Source organism: Salmo salar, chromosome 02 (genome assembly GCF_965601325.2).
Source record: "Salmo salar chromosome 02, fSalSal1, whole genome shotgun sequence".
Taxonomy (NCBI): domain Eukaryota; kingdom Metazoa; phylum Chordata; class Actinopteri; order Salmoniformes; family Salmonidae; genus Salmo; species Salmo salar.
In genome coordinates this window covers 28,457,311-28,483,953 of record NC_138292.1, presented here as the reverse complement: position 1 = coordinate 28,483,953, position 26,643 = coordinate 28,457,311, and the positions used below count along the sequence as shown (strand labels likewise).

Sequence of the window (26,643 nt, the reverse complement as noted above, 5' to 3'; positions counted from 1 at the left end):
GTTAAGACAGAGCCTATAAACAACAGTGAGACTGACTACCACAGAAGGCAGCACTGGATAGCCATGCAGGCGAAGGTAACAGCACACACAGTTTCAGCCTCTCATTTCTCCTTTTAAAAAGAGCCTAGGGGCCTCCTGAGTGATGCAGCGGTCTAAGGCACTGCATCACAATGCTAGAGGCGTTACTATAGTCCCGGCTTAATTCCCGGCCGTGGATTCCCATAGGACGGCGCACAATTGGCCCAGCGTGGTCCGGGTTAGGGGAGGGTTTGGCACGTGGAACTTTACTTGGCTCATCGCGCTCTAGTGACTCCTTGTGGCAGGCCGGGTGCCTGCAGGCTGACTCCGATAGCCAGTTGAACGGTGTTTCCTCACATTGGTGCGGCTGGCTTCCGGGTTAATCTGGCGGGTGTTAAGGAGTGCGGTTAGGCGGGTCACGCATGACTCCACTGTCTCCTCTCTCGAGCCCGTTGGGGAGTTGCAGAGATGAGACAAGATCAAAAATTGTGGAGAAAAGAGGGTAAAATAGAAAAAATAAGAGTCTAACACATACACAAACTCACATACACTATGTTGTTTGTGTTCCAGCCATATTAAAACCAACTATTACTAAATTTACCATTGCAGACAACCGTTTAACTTCACAAGCTGGTCATGTAATGTCACCATTACTCGCACTCTTGTTACAAAATATGCTTTTACCATGATCCTACAAATCATCTACTTTGCAGTGATGGTGAAATGGATAATCAAACAATCAAAATTACCATGCAGTCTGTTGTATTGTGCTTTCCATCCAATCTTTTGAAAGATTGTGGATTGTCCTAGATTAAATTCTCTGAAGGATGAGGAAGGGATCCAGCAGGTTTGTCCTACAGGAAAGTGGGCCCAATAATCCTGCGGAATATCCTCATGACTTCCTATACAAGATTTTCTGCAGAATTATTTTCTGCAGGATTCCCATAGGGGATAAAACAATTTTTTCGATCACTAGGACTTTTTGGTAATTTAGATTCCAATGCACTTGTTTTTTTTCCTAAATTGCTTTTGTGTATTCTGACATTTCAGGATAAATCTTATTATGTTAATAATGGTTCATAAACAATGGTTTATAAATCAGCTCTCTAGCCTGCCTATCAACCTATGTTCCTTTGTATGAACTTGTGATTAAAAAAAAAAGTCCAATACCATGACAAGTATCTCCTTCCTTCTGGTCCTAGCTGAGGAAGTAAAGTGAAGAACATGAAGAGAAAGAAGAAGAAGAAGAAGAACCAGCACCACCTGTGGGATTAAATGGTCTTAATGTCCTTGTAATATCTATGACAGACAGAGGCACAGGGATGGGGAAAGTGATGCAGTGCTGGAGCCTGAGCTGTCTAGGGTTGAAACGACTGTAGCAAACACCCAGTAAACATCCATCAGACAGTAGAGAGAGGGGGAGGAGAGAGAGAGAGAGAGAGAGAGAGAGAGAGAGAGAGAGAGAGAGAGAGAGGGGGAAGCTCCTCATCACTGACCTCTCTAGACCCACAAATCTTCTCGCTTAATTGGAGATCGTCCCGTATCGATTTTCATCAGTCTCTTTATTTGCCGTAGCAGCCACACATAACCAGGGGACATTTAGTGTGCTTCTCACTGCTAAAATGTCCCATCTCTGAAATGCTATTAAATTGAATCATTGCAGAAAATTGTTTAAGTAAACATAGTAAACATATCACAGTTTTGGGGTGTCTTTTTTAAAGTCTTTAAAAAAAAAATTGCATTCCACTTCAGTCTTTTTTGTGTATTATTAGCTAGTCAGAGTGCAATACTTTTATTTTTATGGGTAAATGTAACAGTAAATATTCAGTTTCATGAAGTCTAATAGATTTTTTTTAAACATGTTTTTCACCATCTATAGCCAATATAAGTTCATTATTGCATTTACACTCAAATGATTACAGTAGCCTACAATATAAATCACATTTCAATTATGAGTCATTTTTTCTTTGCAAAAAGTGTTCTGTTTATTTAATTTTTTCATAGAATTTGTTTAAATCAAAACACACTCATATGCAAGCAGACTGTTTTGATTGCAACTATATTTCAAAACCCAAAATAAACATTCACTAAATAAATACAACTTTTCCCCTGTGCTTCAAAGTGGTGTCTTTTTCTGAGCATATTTACATCATAAATAACTTTGGAGAAGCACAATTCAGAAAACTAACAAATCCAAACGTATAAATATAAGAGATATGGTAACCACATTTACAATAGAATCCAAGGGAACGTTTAAAATGTGTCACACTGCCTACAAAACAGTATAATAAACATGATATGAAGGTTGTCACAAGCGTTAGTGAAAGGTAATGCAAGCTTATAACGAACAAGCATTAGCATGATCAGATGTGATGATTATTTAGGCTGTCTAAACGACTACCCAACCAGTTGGATTGCATATTGCTGCATGTATCATGACTTTGTGAAAACATATCATGAATTGTCATACAACTCATTATTATGGTACTAAGCAAGTGTTGCCACGGCATCATGGTACAAGCAAGCGTTGCCATGGCATCATTCTGTAATATTAGACAGAAAGTGTCCTAACCTCTCTCCTAAACAGTGCACTAGTCAATCAACCACAGCAGACACAACCTCTCCATTTCACCTCTCTTGATTTTTCCTTCATCTCATCATATGTTCAATAAACAATGACCATCTCTTTCCAGTACAATTACTGTACAATTACCCTTGTTGACAATTTAACAAGACATGCCTCGGAGATACACACACGCTCAACCTTATAAGCATGCTAACTCCCACCTCAGCCATGTTAGCATGCTAACTCTCATGTCAGCTGTGTTAGCATGCTAACTCTCACGTCAGCCGAGTTAGCATGCTAACTCTCGCGTCAGCCGAGATAGCATGCTTACTCTCATGTCAGCTGAGTTAGCATGCTTACTCTCACGTCAGCCATGTTAGCATGCTTACTCTCACCTCAGCCTTGTTAGCATGCTAACTCTCATCTTAGCCTTGTTAGCATGCTAACTCCCACTTCAGTGTTTACCTTATAAGCGTGCTAAATTCCCCCTCAGCGTTTACCACTACACCTAGCTAATGAGACAATCCACGTCATCATATTGACCCTTAGCCTGTCAGTAATCACACCTCAATAAGGTTGTTCATTAGAGGTTGTATATAATGTTGTTATCCTCACTGAGGTGACAGACCAAAGCACTAATAACTATTGTTATCCACACCAACAAGACATTTAGCCCAAGTAGAGCTAGCTACCTGACAGTCCAGGTGAACTGCTGTATGTCTCAATGTAAAGATAGGCATATGTACCTCTTGCATGTATCCCTTAAATCCCCTCTTTGCTTTTTCTGAAAGTGTGTGTACACTTCCCTTAATCCATACCTTACCTACTGGGGAAAACATAGATAGAATGAATTTGCATAATCATTGATGTCTGTGAAGTTTTTTTTTGTCATTTTTGCTTCATCTCTATACTGCACACCTTTAATCATAGCTACGGGAAGTAGGGGTGCTGAGGGTGCTGCAGTACCCCCTGAATTATTATCACAAAAGTAGTGCCCTGGGCCTTTACTAGTCCTGTATTAGCAGACCGATATAGCCGTCTGTAGCGCGGGCAAAAAATATATCAATTTAACCAGGTCTAGTTGACTTTAACTCTAGAGTTGTGTTGTGATAAGGGGATTCTGACCACCAACACTAAAAAGTGCACTAACGTTGAACCCTTCCCTGTTAACTAAAAACATATCCACAACCCTATCTTCAACCATAGGGATGAGGTTCCCACAATGAAACTCAATTTCTGACAGTGCAAATCGAATAACGTAGCTCTGTAAAAACTCAAAGAAAAGGAAACACAAGAAGTAGGATAGGAAAAAAGTATTTTTGCTGGCTAAGATGCAGAAGAGGCAGTTGAAGCTGGGCTATAGCATGGAGATTCCATGGATCTACAGTTTCTTCTTCATGTGTTTTAGTGTGCACCCGAAATGTCAGGCTATTCCATATGTAGTGCATTACTTTTGACCAGAGCCCTACGCAGGCTTTGGTTAAAAGTAGCGTGCAGGGAAATGGCACCCTATTCCCTTATGTAGGGAATAGGCTGACATTTTAGACATCCCTTTAGTGTTATTGGACAAGCGGGCGTTAGCTGCCGTTGGTGATGATGACGGAGGTCCCCTTGTGTCCCGGCCCCTGCTCTGCCTGCATGCGCAGGTGTGAAGTCACGTCGTAGTGGGTGGAGCCAGCGGAGGAACAGAAGTCCCTGAGGCTCTCGGTATCATACAGGTTCTCCAGGGCATAGCCCGTCAGGGAGTAGGTAGCAGCTTGCTTGTCCAGATAGGGCCTCCCCGTTTGGGTTTGGGGGTGGGAAGGGTAGAGGGCCGGGGCAGGGGTAGGGGAGGAGGATGAGCAGGGGCCTGGACGTCCAAGCTGGTGGTGCAGGGGCTGGGGGAGAGGGGACAGGTCTGTCTGTCCTGTCTGCTGGAGGTAGTTTTTGGGCTTGGGGAGGCGGTGGTCAGACCCTGGGCTGCTGAGCCTGGAGAGAGGGGCAGGGCTTGATCTGGGGCTGATCACCTGACCCAGTTGACCCAGGCCACGGCACAACACACTCTGTAGCACCCCCTGGGGGTAGTCGGTGGTGAAGCAGGGGCCGGGGCCCTTCGGGAGGCCGTTGGCAGGCCCTAAAGGAGTGTCAGGGCCTGGGTGGAGCTTGCTGCGGTGCTGCAGACGATTCTCCTCCTCCTTGATCATCTGCTGCGTGGCTCGGATCAGGGTCTCGATCTTGCTCGGCTCCTGGGGGCTGGCCCGGAAGTAGTCTGCGTGGTAACGGTCCCCAGAGTCGCTGGCAGAGCCCCCGTCTGGCGAGCTGACCACACTGTCCTGGTCCCATTGGCCACGGTCTGTAGAGGGAGGGACAGGACACTGATCTTAGAGCCAACAGGAAGCTATATCCAGGGCTAAGCAGAGTTAGCAGCATGTTATCTTACAGGTTATGTGTTAAAACTAACCTGTATTTTCCTGCTGACCTCTTCCATGTCACCATTGCAAAGACGTTATAACCATAAGATTTTTTCCTGGTTAAATAAAGGTTAAATAAAGCAGAGGTGGGAGATCTGAAGTGTGAGCAGGTTTTTGTACCAACCCGAATCAAATCTGTGTGTCTTTGAGCCTGCAAGAGTGGAGTTCACCCATCTCCAGCCTCCTACAGTAATACAAGCTAAAGGGCCAGGGATAGGGACTTACTATGCAGACTGTGGATGGATGTGATGTGGGGCACGCTGCTCTCATATCCCTCTCCATTCTCCAGGGATGAGGTCTTGGCCAGGGGCAACACAGAGCGGGCAGCTCCCCACCACGCCTCTCTCCCACCCTGGGGAGCACCCAGGAAGTACCTCCCTGCCTCACAGCGGCCCCGCTCGCACGTCTGCTTGTGGCCGTGTGTATCGAGGTGGGAGTGGCTGTCGCTGGGGGTGTGGTGGTGGTGTTGCTCCTCAGTGATTGGGAGGCTGTAGCAGAGGGGACGTGGCTCGGAGAACTGCCTGTAGGCACAGGAGGTGCCAAGCCCCTCCCCCTGCTCCAGCAGCTGAGGGGAAGCGGAGTCTGTGAGGGGAGATCCTGCCCAAGGGCTATCCTGGTCCGACTCTGACCGCTCGGCCTGAAAACCAGCGTACTGCAGAGATAAAGAGAGAGGGAGAGTGCGCGAGAGAGAGGGAGAGTGCGCGAGAGAGAGGGAGAGAGCACGAGAGAGGGGGAGAGAGACAAGGTGAGAGAGAGGAGAAATATTAGTCTCAGTCATTACCTAGGTAATCAAGAAGTGATACATCAGGTATAAGCCACCTCCCATCACTGATAGATCATGCAGTATCCTGGCTCAAATAGAGAGAGTTGCCTCTGTGTAGGATGTGTACAGGACCAGTGCTTTATGTTCCTATAGATCCTCACCTGTATGTAGGGGGACAGTCGAGCCTTGGCCTTGGCTCGGGACACTCTGCTCTTGGGTGCTCTGCGGTTCTCAGTGAGGCTGGTGGGAGCACTGCTGAAGGGGAAGGAGGGCTTGGTGTCCGTCACCTGGTCCAGAGACAGCTGGATTCCTTTATACTCAGTATCCCTGCAGAAACATACACATACAGTATGTACTGTAGATCAAGTAGATCAGAGGTGTCCAACCCTGTTCCTGGAGAGCTACCTTCCTGTAGGTTTTCGCTCCAACCCCAGTTGTAACTAACCTGGTTCAGCTTATCAATCATGTGTGCTAGATTAGGGTTGGAGTGAAAACCTACAGGATGGTAGCTCTCCAGGAACAGGGTTGGAGGGCCCTGATGTAGATACACAGATATATTCCTGATTTAACTATGTGTTAGGATTACATAAAGACCATCATTAAACAAGACAAGGCAGCTCCACTGTTACGACTGTTTATCGAGGTGTGGCTTGTGCGTTTGTCTACCTGGGTATTTTCTTTTTTTCACTCTCAGGGTGCAAGTACCCACTAACATCTGTTTGGTAATTAAAGCATGGTGTGTGTGTGTGTGTGTGTGTGTGTGTGTGTGTGTGTGTGTGTGTGTGTGTGTGTGTGTGTGTGTGTGTGTGTGTGTGTGTGTGTGTGTGTGTGTGTGTGTGTGTGTGTGCGTGTGTGCGTGCGTGCGAGCGAGTGAGAAGAGAGCGGAGAGTGAAAGAGAGAGAGTGAAAGAGCGAGAGAGTGAAAGAGCGAGAGACACACACACACACACACACACACACACACACACACACACACACACACACACACACACACACACACACGGCTTTTGGAAGGACTTGTTTCTTCATCAGGATAGTAACAAGGCCTTTAACAAACATACAACAGAGGGGAGGCTGTTCGTTCAAATACACATGCGATTAAGGGCTATGTCTGGCTAAACCAAGCCCACAGGAACACCATGCCAGTAGACAGTACTTGGAAGTGGGAATTGATTTCTCTGTAAAGCAGGGGTGGACTGGACATCTGGCATTTCGGGCAAATGCCAGATGGGCTGGTACATTTTTTGCCAAGTGGGACTGTCCAACATGATTTATTTTCACAAAAAAATTGCATTATCTGGCTAATAATGTGCCATCAATGGGAAAAATTGGGCCAGTGTAGGGGCCTCAAGGAAGAAAATGGGCCAGTGTGTTAGAAATGCCAAGGCTGATTTCAGGTCCCAGTCCTCCCCGTATGGATTCTGTTCACTATGATGAATCAAGTTGGAGAAGATGGATGGAAAAATCTGGACATGGTTTACTCTGGCCAAACACTGATCCATCCTCCACACACACACAAAAAGACACACACAACCCAAGCATGTGCACATGCTCGCTCGCACACAGACACATATACAGGTACATACACATACATACACACACACACGATCTTTGATTTCTAAATCACACACAATCACGATCAAGAAATACACGTTCCATACAAACACCATCAAAAACATACAGAATAGTATTCTCATGGGATCAGGTCAGGTCACACATTTCAGTGCATGACACGCACACCAACTACTTTATGTGATAAAGTGTTCGTGTCTCTCTGTAAACACAGAGTATTGCCTAAGAAAGGTCAGGGATCACAGTGACAGGCTCTGTCCAATAGGAAAGGACGGAAGGTGGAAGGGTTATCAGTACTAGCCAATAGGACAAGGCAGAGAGGTTATCAGTACTAATACACATAGATGCAGTTCAACCAGAGGTGAACTCCTGTGTTCCTGTGTGCCCTACTATCTGTGTGTTAATCAGTGTAGACTAGTACACCTCTACCTGCTACTGTGTGAATCACCCACCACTAACTGTGATAACAACAGTGAGAAAGGAGCTGTGATAGTTATCGGATAAACTGACTAAATCCCATGCCATTCTCTCAGAAATTTAGGGGGAAACAATGAACTCATTATTATCATTATTATTTAGCCTCAGACATGACAGGAACACTCATTGGATGACATTGTATTGTTATCTCTCTCTCTCTCTCTGCTAATGAACTGAGCGACTATGAATTCACTGACTGACTGATGCTATTCTCACAGATACGTTGAGGCAAAAAAACACGTTTGCACATTGTCTCATTACAGCTTAATGTATCACACGATGGAACATCTCAACGAGTTCACAAGACAGTACTAATTGACTGTACAGTATGTGATTCAATAAAAATAAAACAATTGTTAAAAAAAAGATCACATGGGGGGAATGAAAAATCTCCATCCACAAACTCTAAACTCTCTAACCAAGCTGGCAGCCATAAACGCTCCTCATCTTTATGGCCTATCAATTAAAACCTCATAAACACCGTTATGGATTTGGGGAGGGTGGTAGTCTGCGGCTGCGGCAGTGCATGTCGAGTCATATCCTTCTTCTCTCCTCTGTACGGAGAAGCCTCTTCTGCCTCCTCTAGCTAATGGAGTGTTTTATGGGCCTAATTAATTTACTGAAACACTTTTACATCTGCAGCAATACACATTACACACAGCAGCACACCAGGAAATAGGCTAAATGTCCCATCCTAGAAGGCAGTGGCACTGTTTCCACAGACCTAACCGGAAGGTACAGATGTAGGATTTTAATTTGAGCCAGTTTGCTACAGCAGGAAAATAATCCTGCAGAAACAGGAAATGTGAATTATTATGCGGATTATAATTATACGATTTCTAAGTGGAAATTACAAACTTCAGAAGCCTTTTTAAACCTCAAATACAATACAAGTTTTACATTTCCTGCATTGTAGGAAAGTTCTCCTGCAACAAGGTGATCAAATTAAGATTCTACATCTGTACTGAGCCAATACTAACACACAGAACCAATAAAGCTTGACTCAGACTATATATAAATCTATATCTGGACTGTTTTCAGTTCAGTTGATAAATCAAGCGCATGGAGAATGAAAAGCGGTTTGAACATTATGGTGACTTTTCCAGTGGAAAACTGGGTTGAAACAAATTGTGTTGTTTATCAGTGCTCATGCATGATGGAGGCCCACACTTAGCTCAATACCACTGACTGAGAAAGACAGTCCAACAGACCTGGGTTCAAACGGTATTCGTTTTCTTTGTAATACTTAAGCTTGACTGGATTGAGGTTTGCCAAGGACAATAGAGACAATGGAATAGTGCCAACAGTGAAACCGCTTCTATCTGACACCTCAGGCCAGGTTGACTCAACCAAACAAATTAAAACTATTAGGAAGAAAATAAATACTTTGTGAACCTATGCCTGACTGAGACAGTTGACACAGTCTGCAGACAGACAGATGGACATGTTGTTCATTCCACAGACACCTTGCCAACTGACTTTCCCTTCCCGGGTGAGGGTTCCAAAGGTAACAGCCAAGTCCATAGACATGAATAAGCTTTTGTAAACCTGATAACTTAATGACCTCAATACACAGACACCCACGCTACTCAACACAATAACTATCCTACACAGACCCCCACGCTGCTCAACACAATAACTATCCTACACAGACCCCCACGCTGCTCAACACAATAACTATCCTACACAGACCCCCACGCTGCTCAACACAATAACTATCCTACACAGACCCCCACGCTGCTCAACACAATAACTATCCTACACAGACCCCCACGCTGCTCAACACAATAACTATCCTACACAGACACCCACGCTGCTCAACACAATAACTATCCTACACAGACCCCCACGCTGCTCAACACAATAACTATCCTACACAGACACCCACGCTGCTCAACACAATAACTATCCTACACAGACCCCCACGCTGCTCAACACAATAACTATCCTACACAGACCCCCACGCTGCTCAACACAATAACTATCCTACACAGACACCCACGCTACTCAACACAATAACTATCCTACACAGACCCCCACGCTGCTCAACACAATAACTATCCTACACAGACCCCCACGCTGCTCAACACAATAACTATAATACACAGACCCCCACGCTGCTCAACACAATAACTATCCTACACAGACCCCCACGCTGCTCAACACAATAAATATCCTACACAGACCCCCACGCTACTCAACACAATAACTATCCTACACAGACCCCCACGCTGCTCAACACAATAACTATCCTACACAGACCCCCACGCTGCTCAACACAATAACTATAATACACACAGACCCCCACGCTGCTCAACACAATAACTATCCTACACAGACCCCCACGCTGCTCAACACAATAACTATCCTACACAGACCCCCACGCTGCTCAACACAATAACTATCCTACACAGACCCCCACGCTGCTCAACACAATAACTATCCTACACAGACCCCCACGCTGCTCAACACAATAACTATCCTACACAGACCCCCACGCTGCTCAACACAATAACTATCCTACACAGACCCCCACGCTACTCAACACAATAACTATCCTACACAGAGCCCCACGCTGCTCAACACAATAACTATAATACACACAGACACCACACTACTACACAATAACATTATCTACACACAGACTTCCACACAACTACACAATAACGATTCAACACACAAGACATCCACACAATAACTATTCTACACACAGACATCCACACTACTACACGATAACTATTCTACGCACAGACATCCACACTACTACACGATAACTATTCTACACACAGACATCCACACTACTACACAATAACTATTCTACACACAGACATCCACACTACTACACGATAACTATTCTACACACAGACATCCACACTACTACACAATAACTATTCTACACACAGACATCCACACTACTACACGATAACTATTCTACGCACAGACATCCACACTACTACACAATAACTATTCTACACACAGACATCCACACTACTACACGATAACTATTCTACACACAGACATCCACACTACTACACGATAACTATTCTACACACAGACATCCACACTACTACACAATAACTATTCTACAGCAGAAGAAAGTGACAGTAAACAACTTTCAGTTTTTCAAGAAAATATTATTCTAATTGAAAACAGTGATAGAACGCTGCAGCCTTCCTGTCAGCTACTGTAAACTCTCACCCTATTAGACAGAAAAATCTAACAGAACATTTCATCCTAACATCTACAGAACAACAAAAAACACAGTCGACAGGCTTTGATGAGACGAAAATACACGATTTCGAAGCACTATAAATGACCTCAACAAATAAAAAGTCCTTTTTACAATCCTGTCAAAACTTACCTTCAACAAACACCTCATCCACTACACTTAAGTCATTTAAGCAAATGAACAAAAAAACGTGTCACGTTTCTTATTAACCTAAAAATAAATATATATCTTATTAACCTCTCGTTAATTGCTTTGCGGTGATGGCTTGTGTAAACCTCGGGTGCCAATACTCATTATCTTATCAGAGAGGGAAACGACAGCTAAGCGGAGCTACAAAGAAGTCTGTGTGTGTGTGTGGTGCTGTGTAAAAATCTGAACAGGCTCAAGCCTGGCCTGACCTGACCCTCCCAGAGCCAGGAATCACATCACACCAAACAAATCAAGGACAGATGTGACTGCTGATCTCTCTCTGCGGTGCCATGCCTCCTGATAGGAGATATAACCATCCACTGAAGAAATACCAGACACCCTAGACCTACAGTACCATTCTTTCCACTGACAGTACTACAGACTTATTGGTGATGTACAGACAAAGCAAAAGGGTAGGCTATACACACTGTGGGACTAGCACACATATTATGACCCACTGATGTAGTGTTGGTCCTGTATGTCATCCGCCAAGGATCACATAAGAAATAACTGTTGTACAATGGCTTTCATGTGTTATCCTCTGGGGTTTTGCTGAGGTACCTACGTGAGGACGTAGTTGACACTGACGATACAGTGGGGTCTGGAGGAACGGCTGTTGTGTACGATGGTGGCATAGCTCTGGACCCAAACCCAGCCACCCTGCTTAGCCAGGAACCTATAGTACTTAGTGGTCACTTGGCCTTTCACCAGCACTGGAGAGAGAGAGAGAGAGAGAGAGAGAGAGAGAGAGAGAGAGAGAGAGAGAGAGAGAGAGAGAGAGAGAGAGAGAGAGAGAGAGACAGACAGACAGACAGACAGACAGACAGACAGACAGACAGACAGACAGACAGACAGACAGACAGACAGACAGACAGACAGACAGACAGACAGACAGACAGACAGACAGACAGACAGACAGACAGACAGACAGACAGACAGACAGACAGACAGACAGACAGACAGACAGACAGACAGACAGACAAAGAGAGGGGGAGAGAGAGAGTTAGAGGGAAACTGAAATTCTTGCTTATATCATTGTTCAAAATAATGAGTGGTCATGTATAACATAATGTGGACGATATGATTGTAGTACAACATGGATGTTGTTCAAAGTAGAACAGGTTATTGCAATTACACAAAATATATTAAAACTGATAAAACATAATTAAAAAAGATTATATTTTATTTGTCAGATAATAATTTAGACTCTGGCGACGTGAAACTATAATATCAATCAGATGAATCACATTTTGTTACGCTACATCCTTATTCTAAAATTGATTACATTTTTAAAAAAAATCACAATACCCCATAATGACAAAGTGGAAACATGTTTTTAGATAATTTTTTGGGCGAATATATTAAAAATAAGAAAGAGAAATACCTTATTTACATAAGAATTCAGACCCTTTGCTATGAGATTGTCATGTGTGCTCCCTCTCTGGCATCTAGGTCACCAGGCTGCTCGTTATACAACTTGATTGGAGTCCACTTGTGGTAAATTCAACTGATTGGACATGATTTGGAAAGGCATACACCTGTCTATATAAGGTCCCACAGTTGACAGCGCATGTCAGAGCAAAAACCAAGCCATGAGGTCAAAATAATTGGTCTGGGGAAGGGTTACCAAAACAATTCTGCAGCATTGAAGGTCCCCAAGAACACAGTGGCCTCAATCATTCTTAAAATGAAGAAGTTTGGAACCACCAAGACTCTTCCTAGGGCTGGCCGCCCGGCCAAACTGAGAAATTGGGGGAGAAGGGCCTTAGTCAGGAAGGTGACTAAGAACATGATGGTCACTCTGACAGAGCTCCAGAGTTTCTCTGTGGAGATGGGAGATCCTTCCAGAAGGACAACCATCTCTGCACCACTCCACCAATCAGGCCTTTATGGTAGAGTGGCCAGACGGAAGCCACTCCTCAGTAAAAGGCACATGACAGCCCGCTTAGAGTTTTGCAAAAGACACCTAAAGACTCTCAGACTATGAGAAACAAGATTCTCTGGTTTGATGAAACCAAGATTGAACTCTTTGGCCTGAATGCCAAGCATCATGTCTGGAGGAAACCTGGCACCATCCCTACGGTGAAGCATGGTGGTGGCAGCATCATGCTGTGGGGATGTTTATCAGCGGCAGGGACTGGGAGACTAGTCAGAATTGAGGGAAAGATGAACGGAGCAAAGTACAGAGAGATCCTTGATGAAAACCTGCTCCAGAGCATTCAGGACTTCAGACTGGGGTGAAGGTTCACCATCCAACAGGACAACGACCCTAAGCACACAGCCAAGACAACGCAGGAGTGGCTTCGGGACAAGTCTCTGAATGTCCTTGAGTGGCCCAGCCAGAACCCGGACTTGAACCTGATCGAACATCTCTGGAGAGGCCTGAAAATATCTGTGCAGCGACGCTCCACATCCAAGCTGACAGAGCTTGAGAGGATCTGCAGAGTAGAATGGGAGAAACTCCACAAATACAGGTGTGCCAAGCTTCTAGTGTCATACTCAAGAAGACTCGAGGCTGTAATCGCTGCCAAAAGGGCTGCAACAAAGTACTGAGTAAAGGGTCTGAATACTTACGTAAATATGATATCAGTTTTTTATTTTTAATACATTTGCAAAAATGTCTAAAAACCTGTTTTTGCTTTGTTATTATGGGGCAGTGTGTGTTGTTTGATGAGGGGGGAAAATGTCAAGGGGTGTGAATACTTTCCGAATTCACTGTAAGTACATTAGATATCTGTATAACATTCAGCACAGACAGTGGTGTTAGTTATGCCTTTTGTAATACTATTGCCACTACACTGTTAATATTTCACAGATAGAAAATTCTAGTGCTGAGGACTGGGAGATAGTAACTGTAGGAGAGCAAAACAAACCTAACTCACACAAGTGGTGTGCACATCTCAGGTGGAAGGAGTCACAGCTATGGACATGGTGATAGAGGGTCTTCTCTATAAGATCCTGGGGCTCATAGCCTGTCAGTTCAGCTACCCTGGGACACACACAATATTAAATACACTCAGAATTACAGATACATATGCATACAGAACGTACCCAATTTCCGCATGTTCCTCATTATTTCAGATGTGTATGACTACTCATGCGTCTATATAGCGTTTATGAAGACGTTATGAATGCTCTTCAAAGCCGTTAGAAGTTGTTTCAAGTGGAACCTTAAGTATTTGGGACCACTAAGCGTCTCCTGTGTGTGAGGGGTGTTAAATGCTGTATTTACCTGGAGTCGAGGAAAATGAGCTTCATATCCAGGCTGGCTCTGAACATGAACATGTTGCTGTGTAGTTTGATTTCAGTGACAGCGCTAGGCGGTAGAGAGTGGCCCACCGCCACCAAGCCCACGTTCTGGTAGCAGCCATCAAATGGAGACATGTCCAGGCTGTACTGACGGATCTTTAGGTACCCGCTGCAGTGGATCACCTGACAGAATTGTACACACAAATATGCATGTAGGCCTACAATACATAAGAATACACATATGGAAATATGTATTCAACCAGGTTAGAGGTATTGCAAGAGATGTATGTTATTATGGACTGCATGGGAATGGACTTTCTAGCAGGGCTAAAACTATAGTTTGATGGATTTTTCAAAAACCAACTGCAGTTTGCCAGAAGAGTTGAAAATATAGGCTTCATTTATAAAGACCATGTGCCAACTATCAACAATTCAGTCACACCATCAATACAATCTGGAATGACTGACTATATCATCTAACAACTTCGACAAAGAGAAAGATGGCAGCAACATAGGCCTACCTTGTATCCACCACATGTCAGACCAGCATTTCTTTTCGCGAGGACACATTTCATTCTCAAAAAGAATGAACGTTCCATTTCATATTCTTCAAAGACAGAGAGAAAACGCAATCAAAGACGACCATATAATGTAAATACCACGACACATGATTCAGTGCTCATTCAGTCACCATAGCACACACAGGCTACCATACCTTGGACAAAGTGCGAGTGGCAGGGTTGGTGAGCTGTCAGCACGGCTGTCATTTCGTCGTGGTCAGCGGGGTGGATGTACTCGTAAATACTATTTCCCGTCAGCTCTACCTGTTACAATATACGTTTAGTCATTGTTTTCAAGGAACGTAAAACATAGGACTATAGGCTATGTCTACCGTAGCACAAAGCACAAGGATCGATTTAAATCGAAGGCAAAATAAAGCAATCAGTAGCAGCGTACCTGTGATAAGCCCAAATGGACCGATGCTGTTTCAGATATGTACATTATTTTCCCGTCAGGAGCAACCACAAAAATGAACCCGTCCAACGTCTGAAAAACAAATGTAATGTATATATTAATTAGGTCCAATGTGGACAAAATGTGCGTAGATCTTTGCCTAGCTAGGCCAACATATTAATGCTACTATACAGGTTATTAGATCATTTAATTTCTCATATTAATAATCAATCAATCTGTTGTCAATACAAAATAAGGAAAATATCGGAGACAAGTCTATGACAGCATCGTAGCATTGTGTTTTTTTTATCGGTTGACTGTATCAAAAAGGTTGTTACCAATTAGCATAATAATAATAATAACACAATGTACTTCAATGTATCCAAATTAATTATATTGAAATTATTAATTATCTTGAAATTATCAATAGAAAAACACTAATAATGTCTGCATACTTATTAATATCATTATGATAATTATTATGGTCTAGCACTTCGGCTATACTAGGCCATAGTGCTTTTGCTGTGTTGCATTTAGTGTTGTTACGATCATGTAGGAACAAACCCTTGTTAACTAGAGACTCCCTGAGGAGAGAAGAGAGGCGCAGCGCGTGACTGTGAATGCGTTGAAGATATTTCCAGATTTATATCCACAAGAATGAGAGCAGCAGGAGGGAGGCGTTGTGAGTTAGAAAATCACTCTCCTTTTAAAACATGGATAACGGGCGACAACTGCTGCTGTCACGTGGGATAATGATAATAATAATAATGATGATGATAATAATAATACAATAAAAAAATAAATCATGCATACAGAATTTACAATAATAAAAACACGTTTTCCATTCGACATTTTTTTTTCATTTCTATTATATTCCAAAGATAAAAATGGCGTTCATAATTCAAATAAGTCTGCACCTGTAGGACATGTGATCCCACCTGTAACAGATGTGATCCCAGCTCTCGCCCAACATTATCCAGAGATCTGGTCCGACTCACGTGGCCCCAGGACTCTCCCAGACCTGCAACACACATGGGAAAATAAGTGAATATCAGTGTGTATTTTAGAATGAATGTACATAAGTTATAATAAAAGCGCCATAATAATACTCATCATCATAATAACCATACATGACAATAATAATCTTACATAGGCCCAATATCCTTATAGAGAGGATGCCTTTGAGATGCATACATTTTCGACGTAATTGTGTAAATGTAATAATATGGCTATTAGCGTTAAAATCAATGATAGCCATATCATAATAATATTCACACTTGAAATAAATATAATGTTTGGGTCTATATTTAAAAACGTAATATTATTCGTTCAGTTGAGCACACCTGATTTCACACCGAACGAAAATATTTTCGCAATGAATGGACTGTAAACAGGTTGGCAAGACATTGGACGTGCAAATCTCCTCCACCGCACACCCGAAGGAACCAACAAAACTCGATAAAGCAAATAAGAGTTGCTGTCCCCGGTAAACCACCGCGCAATCCCGATTGAAATGCAAATTCCATACGAAAACAAACACGTGCCCGTGCAAAGATCACAACAACAACAGAAACATTTCGCATTTTAATATTAACCAAAAATGCACTTCACGTTTACACAACGGAAACAAACAAATGATTCCTTAACCACAACTCAAATATGCAGCCTCTTCACTACAGGAGCTGGACCATTCAGCATCATATGGAAAATCATATATTATTCAATAGACAATGATTTAATCTAAATCTCTTAACTTTTAACATTTCATATCATTCTAATGAATGACCATCACCGATAGACCTACTGGTGATAATGTAACGTGTAGAAATTTGTTTGGGGGGAGAGGGGGGGGGGGGGGATTTGGTCGTTTTTTTGTGTGTCAACACGTCACGTTTTAAGGTAATTGCAATTAAGCAGGCCCATAGGTGGGTTTCCACTAAGTACCAAAGCCACAAAGTAAAAATTGGCTATATTGTAAAAATGTATGAGAATTTTTTTTGCTTTTGTGGTCTTAATTTAAGGTTAGGGTTAGGCATAAGGTTCGCCGTGTGGTTAAGATTAGGGTTAGATTTAAAATCAGTTGGAGAAAAAAAAATGCACAAATAGTCTGTGGTAACTTGTCCCACACCATAGCTGGGACTGTCTGTGCCTCTCCGCGCCGTGGTAATCTGTGTGGAAGCTCGAGCTGGGGCCTTCTCGCACTTGACCTACCGCAGGGAATTAGGCTCTCTTCGCTCTTCGACATCAACGCGCGCTTAAGATAATCACTAAATTCGGCATTACATTCAGAAATAGGATCTAAAGATACTCCTGCGACATGAAGTGCTCCAAACTGAACAAAAGTAGGCCTACATTTCAAACAAAAGAGGCGTTAGCGACGACTCAAAGATTAGTCTGTAGAGCCCTGTCCTGAAAGAGTGTTCAATTGCTCGCATGCAGGGTAAGAAAACTGTATTCGTCTGCTATAAAATTGCAGTTGGAAAAGCTCCCAGCTTCTCTGAGCTCAAATTGTTATTTTGCTCACGTGCGCGTCCACAACTGATTTAGATCATTATTTACATGGGCCTCAGCTCTTAGAAGAAGCATAATAGGTTTTGTAGGCCTACACACAAATATATCGTGTCCCATTAATTGTGCAGGTTTCAACAACGTATAGGAATATAAAATGCTTTAAAATCCTTCCAAGAAATGGGCTAGGGCTAATAATGTCCTATATTGGAATTATGATTGTAATATTCCATATTTGCGTCAGCAACGCTTGACAAGCCAGACACATGGTTTGCTGTTATGGTTATCTATTGTCGAAACATTTTGTTGAACCAAATAAAATGTGAGGTGGCCCTTATACGCATTGTATGTCTGTTTGTGTTTTCGATTAATCTAACAGCGGCGGAAGACTTCAGCAAAACAAACGCATCAACACGTCTCTCCCGCTCTCTTTCTGATGTGACATGTAATTCAACACGGTGGGACAACATAGGGTGGAGCAAAGGTTATTGACCGCTCGCTGTCAATAACGGCCATAAAACACTCTCACCTCTATACATTTTCATATAATATGTTACTGGCGAATACTCGGAACATTTTCTTTGCAATAAACGCGGTCACTTTCCGGGCCTAATTCGACATTGTGTTATGTGTTTCGAGGCGATTTGCTTTGCACTCCACGCAGCAGTGTGTGTGTTTGGACATCCCTTTAAAACAGCAGAGGCTATTTAATGAGGAAAGCACATGGCTCCCAATACGGATCGTAAAACGCATCAGTGACAGAACCCTCCTAAATGGAGTATACAGAAGATTCCCCCATACAGCCACTATCCCCTCCTCCCTGTGAGACTGTAGCTTCAATTTTTCATCCGTTTATTTTACCATATGCTAGTGTTGGGAAACGACCGCATGCTTTGCTTCCTTATCAAGTGTGGAAACGGTGAGCTGTAGCCTAATAAAATCATGGAACGGTGATAAAAAACGAATTAAGCATAGTCCTGTCATAATTTCCTCATCATTCCATTCACCCAGACAAACGGTGACTGAAATGAGCTTCTGGTGAGAACGGGTGTACATAGTCTACTAACGCTAGATAGACTATTTCTGGTTTACATTTTTCTCTACTCTCCTCTTTTATCAATATTAAAGAGTAGGCGGGCCTATCTATAAGAAGCTCAAATTGATAGCCTATGATAGCCGATAGCCTACACTGTAACGAAAACTCACATTTTAGGTATTATCAACAGTAAAAATAAAATTTAAAAAACGTATCTTTGGAGCGCCAAAAACCTTTTCACCACTAGTGGGTGCATGGTAGGCTTATTGTTATTTCTGGCTCATTAACATATTTTGAGGCGTGCCTTGTAAGAGGCTATATTTGTTGCACCTGTGAATGCTGTACCAATTTAACTTCTATGGTTATCATGGCTTATCAAATTAAAATGTAAAGATGACAGATTGGAGTGGACAGATTTGGGGGATTTTCACTAGATGTAATCGAAAGTAGGGTCCTTTGGAGAAAGGATTGTTGACATATATTTTACATTTGTATCTTAAAGCATGATTGAGAAATAGTTAATTGAGGTTGAAATATTTATGACATTTTCGCCTTACACAGGCCTCCTTTAAGACTCGATAACGTTTCATCTGTAGGTGCTACAAAGCAAAGATTGGTGTCATATGAAGCTTTACCGCTTGCTCGGTGATATCAGCTATATTTTCTTATAAAAATGTATGACATAAATGTATTAATATTGAAAAATATAAAACATGAACATTGAAAATATAGGCTACCATTTTGGACTTGGCTAATTTCTATATATATTGCTGAACATAATATACTCTACAGGCTATCAAAGTTCCAGAGTGGGATCTCTGCTACTTTTCGAGTAATAATCCAATTTGTAAGTATTATCAATGAGTGAATGTGAAAATGGATTCAAAATGGTCGCCCTCTGCTGGTGATTTGCAGGATGAGCAATGATGCAAGTTAAAGGAGGGCTGTGATTGGTTACATTGCCTACTTTGTCAATTTCTCTGTATAAAATGGTCCATAAATGTAAAACTAGCAGAGATCCCACTCTGGAACTTTGCCTGTAGAGTAGGTAGACCTATATTATGTTAAACCATAGGCCTATATTGAAAAAAAATTGCCAAATCAAATTTTTCAATTGTTATAAATTAATGTAAGAAAATTGTTATTGAAATCAAAATACTACTAATATCACAAAGCAAGCAGTAAAGCTTCATATCAAACCAATTTTTGCTTTGTAGCACCTACAGATTAAACATTATAGAATATTAAAGGGTAAGACGATGATGTCACAAATATTCGAAATTCAAGTCTTTATTTCTTAATTATGCTTTAAGATACAAATGTCAAATATATGTCAACAATTCTTCCCCCAAAGGACCCTTCTATGGATTCAATTTCGTGAAAATCCCCCAAAATCATGGTATTTTTTTGTTTTTAGTTCGTGAGGAATCCCCCAATAAAAAGTAGGTTTATAGTGTAAATCAGATATGTGGACCTTGGACAACTCAGTAAAATATTGATGAAGATCAAATTAACAACAGACAAGATATGACAGTTGTCACAACAACGTCAAAACAACCAATCGCGTGTGCTTATAGAATTAGTCAATTCGACTTTAGATGACATATGTTCATATGACATATGTTCATCTATTACGTGCAGTGTTCCACTTCTTATACTGACTGCATTAACATTATTGATAGGCTAATATCTACGGGTACGCCCAGGACGACCGTGCATGCGATGAATCGTTGATCACCTGCAACGTCATACATAGTTTAGGCCTATAGGCCTAAAAACAACATTCGACACAGGGGGAATCGATCTTAAGCAAAATCCACAATCCATATACTCTCGTGCGTTTTTGTGTGTGTGTGTCTTAACAGCCTGAGCCTGAGAAGTCATTCTTGAGAAGTCGCTTCTCTTCTTTGCCTCAGTGTTGCAAGGCCCCGCATATGTTCGTAAGGATCAGACCGCTAGTCGCTCGGGCGACGCTAATTGGCGCGGCTCTGTAGCGGTCACGCAGAACAGGGGCCCGTTGAGACCGCGAGGAGAAGGTGCAAATGACGGCTAATCGTCTTCCAGGAGCATCATGGTCGCCTGACTCTGAAAGGGGACTACACGTGTAGAAATGTAAAAAGACACGCACAGTGTATTCTTCACAGACAAAGAGGTGTGTACAACGGTCCATTTATGCGCGCATACTACTTATTTCACAGGACATTGTGTGCATAAAGTTGCCATCTTTAGGCTACTTAGGCATAAATAAAGTTTGTTTTGGATAAACATTAGGGTAGATTCCGATAGAATAAATTCCAATGAAAAACATTTTCTAGTTAATAAAATGTACACAATTTCATGGCCATAAATCGAAAGTCCTACAAAAGTTATTTAAGTCCGTATGGCATTTTGACCATCTCACTGATTGCCTATATTTGACTATATATAACCAACTAAAATATACAACTATTCCATATATCAGTATGGGAAATAACATAGGTAAATAAAAATATTCCCTTCACGTGCAACAGTGCCGAGATTATTGAATGGAATTTAATTGGGCCTAACGAGTTATGTTATGCAACATATAGCTTCATTTAGATGCATGTAGGCCTACACCTCTCCCATACGTAAACACAATCATTACTGAAGTCTTATTGATTCCCCAATGATTCGTGTAAATGAGGAGAAGTGGCAGCACAGGCGTTTTGCAGAATGAGAGTGGGAATTAAAACGTTAATAACATGACATGATTCATCATTATAAGACATCATTATAATATAACACATGCATATCAGTGTATAGATGAGGCAACAAAGTAATTTGATAATATGTGGCAACATTTGGAATCCTTATTTGAATTATTATCCTTGCATAAGAACATGAAAATCTAGCATCAAAACAAAAACAAAAAGCTTATCTGTAACACAAATAGAATGTTAAACCCACCAATAACACTTATGATAACATCAATATAAACCTTGGTTGTTATAATAGCCTAATAATCATCATAATATACATTTAATATAATAACCTTACCTTCAGGAAAAACAATTCTCATTTTCAAGTAACTTGTTGTGAGTCGAATAATTGAAGCTTTATCAAGCTGAGACGTGATGGCAGAAGGTAAAGGCAATAGTTTGGCCAGCTCATAGAATTCACTATTTTCCTTTTCCCGTCGAGTCCGGGCAGCATTTTTCGATTTTTCTTTCATTTTCAAATAATTCTATTTTCCACGACCTGGGCGTGAATTCACCAAACAATAAATGTCAGTCAATATACCGATCTCAATTCTAGATCATTTTACTACTTTGTCACCCATGCATTCTGTTTTACGCGCTGGCTCTTCAAAAGCACGAACTGTATTTCTCTGGCGCGGATACCTTGTGTGGTGCATCAAGATAACGCCGTAGCTGCTCGGTTCTCCTTCCTGACTAAATCCAGAAATAAAATATTAACATTCCCATGTTACTTCCAGGATAGATTAAGCTGGCGAAGAAGGATCTGAGTATCCTGTATATTATGAGGAGTACTCGGCCATAGCTCCAGATTCACTGTAAATGACGTCCACTTGGGCCCAACATCTCTGTGAGGAGGTCAGGTCCTTCACACCGTTGCCGAAGACATCATGTCCCTCTGAAAAAATCATAATAATATGCGAGAATACATTAACACTTTGAATCGAATATCGTTCAAGTAGGCCTACTGATGTAAAATTGTAATTTGCACACGTTCAATTGCACCAGATAGGCTTATGTAAAATGTGAACATCACACTTGTGGTGACCATTGATTGCAATGCGCATTACACACCAATTAGGTTGGCTTACTAAACTTTTGTAATTAGCTTAGAGACAGTGTCAATACGCACAATCTCATTTTAGTGGTCTATAATGACAGTATCTTCGTTTCAAGGCAGTGTCAGATACAGTATTAGAAACATGCTAGATTATCAACCTACCTCCGAGCGTCGATACAACCAACCCCAACTTTTTTTCCAGAAGTCCGCAGCAATGTTATCTCTTCTCACTTCTGTTCTCATGTCCTAGTTTCCCCGAAAATCCTCAGTAGAACTACGACAGCAGAGACAAACTAGACTTCCCTCATCTCTGCTTTAGGGTTGCGAGTGTATCAAAAGTAGTTTTTCAAACCCTCCTCTGTTTTTAACTCGATCTCCCTATTTCTCCTGTAGAATCTGAGAACGGCCCACCCCCGCGTCTCTACCAGCCAGCCTGTCCCTCATTGGGCAGTAAGTAGTCTGGTCCATTTCCCTATTGGGCATTATTATTATAAACGTGTCGGTGCTCAATGTGAATCCGGGATTTGCTCGTGTAGATCCCCACCTCTAGCCTTGTTGAAATCATCCTGGGGACACTATAGAGGGCCATACGGCTAATGTTATTCGTTTATTAGATAGGCTTACGTTGACATATATATATTTTTATAGCGATACATTGTTTTAGATATTTGTTTTAATGCTGTGTGAACCAAGTTTAGCATATAGGGCTAGTCGTTTGTTATCGTCTGATTCTCCAGATTAAAAACAAAGCTTTCATATTTCATAGTCCTAATAAGGAAATATAGGCTACGTTTAGGGCAATGGAGGAATAAAATAGTAGGCTAATAACCAAAAAGTATAAACACGATTATGGTAAAATTTCAAAATGTCAAGTGGTTCAAAAATAGTAGGTATACAAAATGTTTTTCAAATGTAATATCTCGGGGATAGCAGGTTAGATTACCATGCACTATAGATGGACTTTAATTCCATAACATAACCCGAGGTATGTTGATAGACCAGTGCCACAATGCATTTAGTCCGCGGATCTTATTCAATTGCCTGATGCAGTTGATAAACTGCCAAACGAGATGGCAGATATGGAAACGCTGGACGTCTAGGGCCTATAGTGTACATTTTACGCAAAACAGATTAATAATGTACGTTAGTGATATTGAATACAATTGAAAATGTTGCAATATTGAAGTGATTCTTTATTGAAAATATGAGGAATATATGAAAAGATAGGCCTAGATTATACGTCGACGGGACATTTTTCACGCCATTTCGATACCTAGTAATTTTTGTAGGAGGTTAGGGGAGTATTTTTGCTTACCCCTAACCCCAGTCTCCTTACCTGCTACGAAAAAGTCACTTCAGTATCAAAGTGGCGTGAAAAGAGTGTTTCCCATATGTCGATCTTTCCGTTTTATTTCCGATAAAAAAGACAATTGCACAAAATAAAATCGCTTTTGACTAACGGCAAAATATATAATTATAGCCCCAGCAGTTAATATAAAAAATAAGAATTTGTTAATTCATTGTAATCCAGGTTTAAACAACTAGGCCTATGCGAAATCAATTTGGAACGTAATAGACCGTTTTTTTTCTCTGATGTTGACACCATATTGGGATAAGTTAACGGAAAGACAAGTGTGCCCTTGCCCATGCACTCTCCCACCCCACCTCATCCACACTCGTCTAGTCTTTCTCCCATAATGTGTTGTGTTCGTATTTCTTTCACTTTCGACACGGACGCCCAGATGATAGGATATCTCCTGCGGCGCGCGACGAAGAAAAAGATCCTAGGATGCGGTGCATGCACGGAATAGTTGACGCCAGTTTAACCTTTTCGTAAAACCCACATTTACTACTAATTAGACTGCAAATATCTGTGGAAAAGAGAATAGAAAATACTCGAGCTTATTAAGTCCCCAGGATGGACTTAAAATAATGCCATACAGTAAAACATCTACCTAGGCTACCTCCACTGGGTAGACATTATTAGCCTAACATGACGAAATTCACAGCAACATGTCCCCTGTCATTGATGGCCTTAATCGACAGTAATGTGGCATGCCTCAAGTTAGACAATCTAACGACGTTTCTTCTAAATGGCTACACACAGAGATAGCGTTTCACTGTGAAAATAACAGAAAAGTTCATCCTTAAGTATCTATGCTGGGGCTCTACTAAAATAACATTTGGCATTGTTTTAAGATGGTCATACCAAGGATCATTTAGCTTTGATTTGGAATTTTAGGACCCCTTTAGGTAGGCCTATAAAAAAAGTATTTACTTACATGATGAAACATTGAATTTGGCCTTACTGCTATTAATTTATAGAAACACATTGAATAACAGATTCATACATGGACTGAACGATTATCAAAAAGTTACTAAAAATGTTTATTTTAAAGTGTCTGTCCTATATCTGAGAGATTAAAGATCAGGAAATATGTTTTCTTTAACCCATATTAAAAACAAAAATACATTTTGGGCACTAAACTATTTCCATAAATCTGGTACTGGGCTACCTTCAGATGAGTCTTGTGAAGCTTGTGGGTGTCCTAGAGCAAAACAACATGTATGTTATATGTTCATGATAGCCTCGCCTTTCTATAGAGGGGTCATATTAGTGTGTAGCCCAAACTGATAATACAGACGAAAGTTGGCAGATCAGTGGTAAGACTTCAGATGTGTCCCATGAAGTGATGCTTGTGGGGGTGGTAGAGAAAAACAGAGAACATATTCGTTTTGTAGGCGAAACCGTTCGGATGACAGAGACGTTTTTGTGAGATGTCTCCTGATCTGACAAACACCGCTGTAGCTCGACCACCTTCCATCACAGATGCGGAAGGCCGCCATTGGCAGATGCAGTAGATTGAGAGGCAGCCCATGCAAAAATATCAGATATAAACAGATATCTCTAGCTAGCTTAAGCAGAAGGATTTTGATGGGGATTTTTGTCATTATGCTAATTAGATTAGACTCCATAGTTTTTAACTCGAAAATGTGGATGATCACATTAGGCACTGCTAGACTAATATCCATAACTAACCTTAATGCAGTAGTCTACACTACCAAACAACATACACCTATAATAAAATACTGGTCTAGCACTGAGGCCAGCACAGCCCACTATTTAGCTATATGGCCTGCTCAGATGAAAATCATCAAATTACATTGGAGTCCCTGTCCCACTTTGGCTATAAAGTAACAATTATATTCGTATTTAATTAAGCTCAAATATGGGATACCCTGCATACAGACTGAAAAAAGTAGCCTATGCTATTTTTTGCAGAGACAAAGCAACGCATTCCTTATGGCTTAATTCCCATACAATAGGCCTATTAGCCTTCTGCAATTCTGGATCCAATAGTGAAGCGGTGGAAATAGGGCGATCGCGTGGTGAACCTGACCGCTACAGGAGAGGAGAGTGAGTCCAGCGCAGGGGTCGAAGTATAGAGATAAATTATGCTCACCACAAACACTAACAAATACTTTAAACTGTTTGACATGTTTATTTGACCCATGTCTGATTGACAGAGAGTTGTTCTTTAGGACCAAACGGTTTCCATATTCAGATGAAACCATAGCAGAGGAAAATGGCCCCAGTGACAGACTCTATTCTACAGAAAGGACATGGTGGTGAAACCAGACAGACAGTGTCAGGAGAGAAAGTATTTGCACATGCAGTGTAGTTTTAGATGCAATGGTGTGTTTTTTTATTTAAGGAGGTTAATCGGTAATTATTGGGATGATATGTTTTTTTGGCATTGATAGTAAGTGTAATATATATAACATAACAAATATATAGGTCACTATCTCAAAGTTGAGAAACCCCCAAATAATTTCAAGACTTTTCAAACCAAAG

At 41.6% G+C, this 26,643-nt stretch overlaps 1 protein-coding gene and 1 long non-coding RNA gene across 5 annotated transcripts; one reads left to right on the top strand and one right to left on the bottom strand.

Annotated features, from left to right (window-relative positions):
* On the top strand, positions 1 to 2,132 carry LOC106579601 (uncharacterized). The gene is made up of 2 exons (XR_001322687.3): positions 1 to 75; positions 1,221 to 2,132. It is a non-coding gene; the product is annotated as an uncharacterized LOC106579601 (long non-coding RNA).
* Positions 1,978 to 23,207, bottom strand: LOC106579462 (single-minded homolog 1-A). 4 transcript variants are annotated; one of them, XM_014159397.3, is made up of 12 exons: positions 22,950 to 23,207; positions 22,029 to 22,625; positions 16,384 to 16,487; positions 15,470 to 15,559; positions 15,228 to 15,336; positions 15,034 to 15,119; positions 14,496 to 14,695; positions 14,137 to 14,252; positions 11,829 to 11,976; positions 5,959 to 6,124; positions 5,260 to 5,686; positions 1,978 to 4,916 (listed from the first exon to the last, which is right to left on the bottom strand). In XM_014159397.3, exons 2-12 carry the CDS (start codon positions 22,201 to 22,203, stop codon positions 4,162 to 4,164), a joined length of 2,376 nt encoding a protein of 791 aa, XP_014014872.1. In that variant the 5' UTR covers positions 22,204 to 22,625; positions 22,950 to 23,207; the 3' UTR covers positions 1,978 to 4,161. The 4 variants fall into 4 exon arrangements, with proteins under 4 accessions (XP_014014872.1, XP_014014888.1, XP_014014881.1 ...); XM_014159413.3 differs by having other exon boundaries at positions 16,405 to 16,487; XM_014159406.3 differs by having other exon boundaries at positions 14,146 to 14,252; positions 22,950 to 23,204.
* Positions 23,208 to 26,643: the final 3,436 nt, after the last annotated feature.